The sequence below is a fragment of the Cucurbita pepo genome, chromosome 5 (assembly GCF_057944985.1).
Source record: "Cucurbita pepo subsp. pepo isolate OVF chromosome 5, ASM5794498v1, whole genome shotgun sequence".
In the NCBI taxonomy this organism is placed as follows: domain Eukaryota; kingdom Viridiplantae; phylum Streptophyta; class Magnoliopsida; order Cucurbitales; family Cucurbitaceae; genus Cucurbita; species Cucurbita pepo.
Genome location: NC_141802.1, coordinates 14,785,815 through 14,795,564, shown reverse-complemented (window position 1 = coordinate 14,795,564; position 9,750 = coordinate 14,785,815). Strand labels below are relative to the sequence as shown.

The window sequence follows — 9,750 nt, the reverse complement described above, 5'->3', positions numbered from 1 at the left end:
TTAACCATTTTGTATGTGGGTGGAATGCAGTATTGAAGTCGAGGCGAGCACCCAATACCTTTTGGAGGTTGTGCTAGAAGGGCGACGTAAAACATGGGTCTCGGTTTGACACAATCGACACAGGTGGTCCATATAGTCTAACGATCTCTCTTATGTATAATTGAGTCCAATTATCCACCATAGGCCTATGATAAAATTCATTGTCTATCTAGATGCACGGAGAACGGAAAGTTGTGAGCATCTATTAGTATCTCAGTCTCTTACTCTTCAATAGTTCATACACACAATTGCCCTTGGTATAATCGTCTGTCATTTACAAATTTAGACAAATCGTCGACATGTCCTAATTATAATTCTGGCTAGACTGAGGTCTCCCTGTTGGGAGTCAATAATTCGCAATCCGAGTGTATGAAAATACAGGTTTTACCATGATTGTACGTGATTGTATTTCCCGACTATCACGGTGGGGTTACTTACTGAATATTTTCAAATACTCAAGTCATGTCCTACTACTTTAACATGTAAAAGTAAGGCATCCATGTACGGATGATGGTATCGTTATAAAAACCATAGAAACAAAGTCAAAGTGGACTAAAACTTCTTTCAAAGATCAAGCATATGAGGTCAATAGAAATAACAACTTTAGGGTTTAAATTAATTTAGATTTTGTTAATGATACAATCTCAAGCTTAGGGTTTGTTCACAAATTTGGTATACTCATCAATTCGCAGGTCCGTAGTAACTCCGAAATCCAATGGCATTGTTTTTCATTTTTCGTACAGTTTTGTCTTGAAATTGTCTTCTTTTTTTCTTTTGTTGATTGTTTTGTTCTATGAAATTATAGATCTAAGGCCAAAACAAAGCTGAATTCGAACTGTGGGATTAAATTTCTCACAAACGAGGGCGAAGAATGTCGTTTCTGTGGGAGAAGAGCGAGTCATGGAGATGGATAGTGAGGAAAACCAGAGATTCAAAGCCTTTCTTCTTGGCCTTCGCCACCGTCTGCGGCGTCGTTCCCGGCGTTATTGGCTACTGCGTCATGCAGGCCACCAATTCCCGCAACGAGCAACTCGAAGCCCGCCTCCGCCAGAATGCTAGACCTGAATCTCTCGTATGTTCCTTTCTCTCTCCAAAACCCTATTATCATCGCAATTTTGATCCACATATCTCTGATTGAGTTTATTTTATTGATAAATTTATGTCCGTTGGACATTTCGCGACTCGGCGATCGCGTAAAATCCGACTTGTTGCTCTACTGTGATGATTATTATCTATTTATTCCATGGACTTACCTGATTATTCGATTGAAACCCTAAGATTTCTTTTTCAATTTTGTTCTTGAGTTGCCTGCTATGTTTGAATCTGTTTTCCTTGATCAGACCTCTAATTTCCATGGTGTCGGTGTTAACAATTCGAAATGCCGCATTCTATTTTGTCATTTGAAATGCTGCCTCATTCAGTATACGAAGAACACAGCATTCAGTTTCTTTCTTCAGACCAGTTATTCTCTTCTGCACCTTGTCATTGGAGCTGCATCGAATTTGCTGGCTGTTGCTTTGCTTTCATGTGTTTCAACACCTATTTTCGTACTATATTTTCGTTAACTGCTTCCATCTTTTGAGACTTTGATCATTGCTGCACTTGTAAAACTATAACCTGTTGATAACCATTTTTTGTTTCTGAATTTGGGAAATTCAACTTGTTTCTCATCAAATCAATTCCCTACCATGAGTTTTATCCGAATTCATAGCCAAATTCCTAGAACTCCCTTTTTGGAATTCAAAACTTGGATGACAAAACAAGGAATCCATAGGTGGAGGTAGTCTAAAACAACGAACCGAATGGTTATCAAACGGAGTTAAATATTTTGAATTCGTGGTGCTGTCGGAACTTGTATGTATTAAATTTCTGTGAGATCTCACATCGGTTGGGCAGGAGAACGAAACATTCTTTATAAGAGTGGGTAAACCTCCTAGCAGACGCGTTTTAGGAAGCCCGAAAGGGAAAGTCCAAAGAGGACAATATCTGCTAATAGGGGGCTTGGGAGCCCCGTTACAATTTGTCTGCAATCGTAAGTTTAATCTTACATGTTACAATTGTGTTCATCAGGTATTTTGCTTCTCAATGTTTGTGGTTTTGTTACTTGATATTGAAATCCAGATGATGGGGAGAGTGAATCGAGAGAGACTGGCAGAATATCTAGGCGAGTTGCAGAGGAAAGAGGACACAAACGATCGCTATGTTGCTGCTTTGAGGGGAGAGACATTGACAAGGAAGCCATATGTGAGAATCCAACCAATCCCCCCAAACCAAAGCAACGAGGTCGCCGACAAGAACCAACAGGTCAAGAAGGAAAATAAATAAACGGGTACGTGTGGGTTAGATTTTGTAATGCAATCTTACTGTTTTAGGATTTGTTTATGCTTACAGGACAGGCTCTTAAACCTTATGAACTTTGTATCCGGAAGCCTTGTTTAATTCAAATGCTTTATGTTACTATGGAGTTAGTCCTCATACTCATTGACAAGCTCTGTCAAGCTAATGGCAACTTTATAAAATTTGACTAATGATCACTAAACTTCACATTCGGTCCAGATCTTACATGCAAAATTATGCATATGAAATCTTGTTTATATCTCATATGCATAAGGGCACATTGTTTGTTCATCGGAGTGCCCCATCCACATTCTTACAACACCCGAAAGTAGAACATTCCTAGACTAAAGATTAGACGATTTTCGAGCTATCCGTAACATACATTCCTAATCGCGTCGTAATCCTTGTTCCTGGATGTCATATCCATCTGTTGTTGTTGACCTCAAGCACATCGTATCTCATGTTGCCTTTGGTGCAGTCCTCGATCACCCGGTGTACAGCCTTATGCGATTTCTGATAGGCTGGCGACATATATGGCAATTGGATAATCTTGATCCACAGTCTCTACAGGTCTGCAATGTTGGAATGTTAGTATATGTGTTTGAATGAAAGACCGATGAATCAGAAACTTTCAATAGATATTAGATGGTTAAATCTCTCTACCATGTGGCCGCATCCAAAGGCCAAATCCTTTCCCTCGGTCAAGCAAATGGGGCAGACCTGCATATGAGTTGGAAAGAATGTTATTATTCTATACTTAATCCATCTACAATTTGGAAGAACGAGTATTATGAGTGAAAGCCTTAAATTATACAGGGCCAATAAGCAAGCAAAAGCAATGTTCCATAAGTGAAGTTCCACACTAGTATACCTGGCTCCGGTCATCTGATGCAGAAGCTGAGACGGTGTTGCTGGGTTTGGGAGTAAGTTGTGCAGGACGAGTATAACGTGTCGGTGGGGGTCGTGGATGAACTAATTTCGCTTTTCCTGTCACGTGTCTTGGTTCCACATCAAAACAAGCAGAGTTAGCCGTCAATAATAAGCCATTCCATTCCAACCAACCTCAAGAGCATCTCAAGAGGAACAGTTGAATTGAAAACTTCCAAGTAATGAAAGGGGTAATAAAGAGTGTGCCCTACCCTAGAAGATCCATTTCTTTGACGGCTTTATATTGTAAAGGAACCTCCATCAGTGCAGCTAGAGCAAAAGCTGCTTCTTTTTCAGGCGTCGCAATGTTTCGGGACATGATCTCGGTGAAGTTAACGAACTGCCCATAGTTAGGAAAATGCAAGATCAGAGACAATGATAGCTGATTTTCACTATGGAAGTTGACTGAACTGATTGTTATTAAACCTGAAAATTATCAAAATCTCGTGCTGGAATCTTGTCGTCGAACTTCTTCATGTCGTCCCAAGGCCCGTCTCCGACTCCAACAAGAATAATCGAAAGAGGATATGCACTGAATGAAATAACAAAACAAAAGCTCAAAATCTACAAGAGGGAGATATTTTTAGTCACGAGAAAGGTGATTTTAGCCAAGTCGAAGTCAATCGTCTTAAGAAACGCTGCAAAAAGCAACTTATCAAAGTAAGTTTAGTCCATACCAAATTTGTGGTAAAGCTAGTCACACTGCTCTGAAATGTTGGAATAGATTTCATCACACTTATCAACATGATGTAATCCAAAAAGCTCTCACTTATTTGGCGTTAGAAGATAGGAATTTAAGATCCCACATCGGTTGGAGAGAGAAACAAAACATTATTTAAAAGGGTGTGAAAACCTCAACAAAACATTATTTAAAAGGGTGTGAAAACCTCTCCCTAACATACGCGTTTTGTAACCGTGAGGCTGACGGGGATACGTAACGGGCCAAAGGGAACAATATCTACTAACGGTGGGCTTGAGCTGTTACAAATGGTATCAGAGCTAGGCACCAAGCGGTGTGCCAGCAAGGACGGTGTGCCCCGAATGAGGGTGGATTTCGAGACACTCACATCGATTGGAGAGAGGAATGAAACATTCTTTATAATACCTCTCCCTAACAGATGTGTTTTAAAACCGTGAGGCTAGCGGTGGGTTTGGGCTATTACAAGGAATGACTCCATTCTATATGCCGACTCTGGAGCTACGGCCCATGGTGTAAACAATCTCGGTACGATGTTTTCAACTCATAAATATAACGGGAATGAACAAATGTATCTGGGCAATGGAGAAGTATTAGAAATTACTCACATTGGTAAAGGTGTAATACACACTCGAAGTAACCCTATAAGTTAGACAAAGTTCTTATGACTAAAGACATGTCTACTCTATGCTTCCAAGAACTACGTTTCAAGCATACTACTGTTCATCCACTAGTTCACTTGCAAGGATGTTAAACTATTAGTTAATTAGCATTTTTAATCGTTATTAGTTCTCTAATCATTGTTTTCCCCACTTAAGCTGTTCATACCTACCTCCATACATTAAATCTAAGCTTACTTGTTTTCCCCCTTTCATTACCTTGCATCTACAATTGCTTTGATTGTTTTCTCCTCTTGAACACTCAACTCTCCATCGCCAACACTCGAGCCTCGAGTAACCTTTGCAACAAAATGAATTCGTTTACTTTGCCGTGAAAGAAACAGATTAAAAGCAGAGAAGTATGAAAAATCAACCTGTCCATCTGCAACGATGAGAAGAATGTGAAATTGGCCATTGCTCTTCTCCACAATGTTCATTGCTGCTTCAACCACGGAGGCGTAAGATGTTGGCCCTGTAAATCACATTCATGAAGCGACCACGATGAACAAAAGTATTGATAAAATTCATCTATACAATCATGAACTAACCTGAAAGTTGCACGTTCGGAATTATCCTTTTGTAGCAGTCCAGAACTTCTTCAAATCCATGGCACGGGGAATTATCGTTGTGAAAACTGAACACCTCTTGATCGTGTGTCGTCGCTGTAAGATACATGGACAAGAAGGCGATGAATCGGCGAAGAAATAATGCGAAGAGGAACTAAATAGACGGAAAGCCGCGGTGGATCATACCGTCGCCGAAACCGAAGCAAGGAATCAGGCCGTCGTCGTCGAAAGGAGCCAGAGTTCTCCCGATGATCGATAGAGCCTTCTCATAGGGATTAGGAGAATCAGAGACCGAGTGTAGGCTCCGATTATTGAACGAGACTTTACCTGCGCGCCAGTTACAAGCGACGGCCGAATTTTTCAGTATCAATCGATTACGAAGAACGAGAAGTTTGAATTTAGATTTACAGTTCGAGTGATTCGACTAACCTGTCCACTCGTTGCTTTTGGTGAAATCAATTCCGACTATGAGGTTTGACGATTCTAATCCTTCTTTTCTCAAGGCTTCTGTAACCTGTTGGATCCAAGAATTGAAATGCATTCATCGAAACAGGCAAATGGAAACTTAGTTGCATTGCATTATTCAAATCTTCTCGAACTTTCAAGAAGGTATTCGACCAAACTCATGGCCTAAACCTTTTAGATTACTACACTACACATTAGAGGAGAAGACAAGATATTATTAACAAACATAACAGTTAAAAGTAGTGAACATAGTGATGGTTGGATGAACGACTCTCACAATGATATGATATTGTACACTTTGAGTACATATTGCTTTGGGCTTCCCTAAAAAGTCTCATACCACTTTCATTCGATCCTCGACTCCTTTGAAGTCTTAGTCTTTTTTGACTATGCCTTCGAGGAGGCTTGATTCCTTTGTTCGACATTTGAAGATTTACCAGTCTATTGACACGACTAAGTTTAGGCCATGACTCTGATACCATGTTAGACGAACCCGACTCCCAATAATAGTATGATATTGTCTACTTTAAGCATACGCTCTCATAACTTTGCCTTGGGCTTCCCCAAAAGGCCTCCTACCGAGAGAGTATTCCTTGATTATAAACCCATGATCATTCCCTAAATTAAACGACGTGGGACTTTCATCATCCAACAGTGACAACCAGCCATACTCGATATCAAAATTCGAATCTCTCATCTTGAATGAGATCATAGTAGAAATAGACCATACTCGATCAAATGTTCGAATCTTCTAACTCAAATGTGAGCATAGTTGTACTTCATACTCGATTAGATGCTCGAATCTCTCCCATCAAATGCGATCATGATCATAATTAATCATACTCAGTCAGAAATTCGAATCTCACACTTCGAATGAAAGTATACTAATAATTAATCATACTCGACTAGACGTTTGAATCTGTCACTTTAAATTAATTCGCCATATTTAATTAAAAAAATTGTTCGTACTACCATTTATAAGGCTTTACTAGAAGTTAGTAAGAAAATAAAAAATTAATTAAAAAGTAATTGTGAAATGGAAGGAGAAAATAAATTTAATTTAATTTATTAAAAGTGGTGGGAAATTTCATGGAAATAACCTATGTCAATTTAAAGACATGACCTCCGTGCACTCGTTTTGTGGCCCACCAACTGTCCCAAATAATAATTAATGTCACTTAAAACGATACCCACCAACTAAATCATTTCCATTATTATTATTATTTTTTTAAATACTCAATATTAAACATTTATGATCTTTTTAATAAATGTTTCAAAATTATTATCAAAATATAAAAATGTTTATTTGGATAAATAAATAAAAAATTACATTAGGATACGTCGACGTTTTATTCCATATTTTAATTGTTTTTCTATTCAAAATATAGCTTTGAATAGCTTGCTTTTTAGTGAAATTACATTTTTACCCTCCAGTCAATTTCTTTAACAATAGTGGTTGGGTAAATATTCAAATTTTAAAAGTCTTTAATAACTATTATATAAATATAGGAATGAATAATTATTAGCGTACAAGTTGGTAACACATTTAATTTTTCAAAATAATATTAAAATGTTTAAAAATAATTTATGATAGACGATAATTTTAACTTTAAAAAAATTAAATGTATTAATAAGTTTTTTTTGTAATAAAAATTTAGCGTTACATTTTATAATAATGCACAAAATAAGAGTTTTTTTTTTTTTTTTTTTTTGTCAAATTGATTAAAAAAATAATAATAGTGATCAATAGAAAAATAATTACCTACGGTTAAAGACGGTAACTTTTCTTTACGGTCTCATTTCTTAGGGGTAAAAAAGGGTGAAAAAAAGGGATGAGAGAGAAACCTGGTCAATGGAAGAGAAATTATCTGCTATGAAACCATATTTCTGCCGGAAAGAAGCCTTCTTCTCAGACAACCTCGAGCCCTTTCCACGGCCGCCGCCGCCGCCGCCCATATTTTTAACCGACGGTTCTGCAGCCATTTTGCCAGGCTTTTCGCCGATGCTTCTTCTGACAGTACTCTTAACCGACGGTTCAACAGCCGTCTTGCCAGGCTTCTCGCCACCACCACCGCCGCCGCGGCCGCCGAACGACGGTTCTGAAGCCGCTTTGGCAGGCTTTTCTCCGCCACCGCTCCGTTTGGAAGAGGAGCTGACCAAACTGCCCATATTGCTGAACCACTGAAATTGGGGGAGGAAAATTATTATATTATATTAATAATTATAAAAAAAGAAATAAGAAAATTAGGGGAAAATGAGTATAAATATGGTTTACTGCTGTTAGCGGCATGCTTTAGAAGTGGATTGGTGTTGGAAAAGGGTAAGGGATGGGATTCTGTGGGAAACCGAGAGGAAAGCAAGGAAGGAATTGGATTCTCTGCGGTGAGGGGAATGGAGCGGATATTTCTTACCGGGGAAGCCGGTGGCGCGTATACGATGGTTTAAACCATGTAGTAATAATAGGGTAATTAGCTTCGGCTCGCGCCCCTCATTATTGGTCCCTGGCCCACACATACTATATTTGTAGCGGTTTCGTATACATGAGTTAATGCTCCTAAATATCTTACTTTAATTATACAAATAATTCTTTTTTTAAATAAATATATATTAGTTTCAATCTTTTTTTTTATTATTATTTATTTAATATTAATTTAAACGTTTTAAATTCAATATATTTTTATTTCCATATTTAATATATTAAATATTAATTTGAATACTCTTCATTTTCTTATGAGACCTACTGCATTCGCTACCATGTTGAGACTGCCTCAGAGAAGAAAGTGATATGAACCACGACCAAGAGGAAAGTCTTTTTTTATTTGATTAGACATTAGATTTTGAAATTAAGAATATAATTTATATTTTTGTGTTTATAACTTGCATGTTAAAGTTATTCAAATGGTATTGATCAAACCTCTTGTGGAGTGATTCGAATCACGAGTTTAGAAACGAGTTATTTTTACTCTTGATCTTGATCATCAAGGTAATCCGTTCCATACTTTCCCTTGGGTTGATTTCCATATCAGAAAGGATTCCCGTCGTCGATGCATTTAATGATCGAGGAGAGTGAGGTACGATTTGTGATGACGAAGAGTGAAATATGGGTGAAGGTTATGGTGAGAGGGAGGAAATTCTTTGCTATTAGATGACCTTGTATACCGTTGTAATAATCAACTTTTCACGACCAATGAAGATGAATGTAACAATCTAAATCTATTGCTATTAGATATTATTTGTTTTGGGTCGTTACGTATGAAATTATTCGTTTTTGGATGTCCTTCTACACCATTGCAACAATCAACATAACCGATGAAAATGAGTGTAGCAACTCAAATCCACCATTAGCAGATATTGTCTGTTTTGGACCACTACGTATGAATTTTTTCGCTTTCGGATGACGTTCTACATCGTTGCAACAATCAGCTTTCCAAGACCAACAAAGATGAATGTAACAACATAAACCCACCGTGTTAAAATGTCACCACTAGCCCAATAGCGGTTAAGCCCAACCATTGTATGAGTAATTATATTTATGATTTAGATTTTATAAATAAATTTAGGAAAATGATTGAGGAATTTTAGAAATAAATTTACGAAAATGATTTAGGTATTTTAGAATAAAGGTGAAGAAATTTTAAGAATAGATGGACTAAATACCCTCCATCCCTCCATCATACTCGTTCATCATCCTAAGAAATCCCATTCATCATCGAAGAGAGTAGTTTCTAGTGGTCTTAATAAAGTGTGCAAGTGTTTTCCATGGAGAGTTGTGTTCAACATACCGCTCATAAATATTGTTTGTTTTGATCCGTTACATATCGTCATGAGCCTCACGATTTCAAAACGCATTTATCAGTGAGAGATTTTCACACGCTTATAAAGAATGTTTCATTATTCTCTACAACCGATGTGGGATCTCACAATTCACCCCCTTTGAGAGTCCAACGTCCACGCTGATACACCACCCAATATTTGACTTTTATACCATTTGTAACAAGGAGCGGGTTTTTGAAATATAAATATTATGGAAGATGAGATACAAATAATTAAATCACAAGTA

General features: G+C 37.7%; 2 protein-coding genes across 2 annotated transcripts; one reads left to right on the top strand and one right to left on the bottom strand.

Moving 5' to 3' along the window:
• The first annotated feature begins 587 nt into the window (after positions 1-587).
• Positions 588-2,496, top strand: LOC111795217 (centrosomal protein). Its single transcript, XM_023677510.2, has 3 exons — positions 588-731; positions 845-1,111; positions 2,161-2,496. Exons 2-3 carry the CDS (start codon positions 911-913, stop codon positions 2,362-2,364), a joined length of 405 nt encoding a protein of 134 aa, XP_023533278.2. The 5' UTR covers positions 588-731; positions 845-910; the 3' UTR covers positions 2,365-2,496.
• Positions 2,497-2,533: 37 nt separating this feature from the next.
• Positions 2,534-8,126, bottom strand: RGLG4 (Ca(2)-dependent phospholipid-binding protein (Copine) family). The gene is made up of 12 exons (XM_023677509.2): positions 7,966-8,126; positions 7,536-7,871; positions 5,655-5,739; positions 5,412-5,552; positions 5,208-5,321; positions 5,034-5,131; positions 4,879-4,958; positions 3,730-3,835; positions 3,516-3,643; positions 3,248-3,374; positions 3,040-3,096; positions 2,534-2,948 (listed from the first exon to the last, which is right to left on the bottom strand). The coding sequence occupies exons 1-12, from the start codon at positions 7,978-7,980 to the stop codon at positions 2,862-2,864; spliced, it is 1,374 nt and encodes a 457-aa protein (XP_023533277.2). The 5' UTR covers positions 7,981-8,126; the 3' UTR covers positions 2,534-2,861.
• Positions 8,127-9,750: the final 1,624 nt, after the last annotated feature.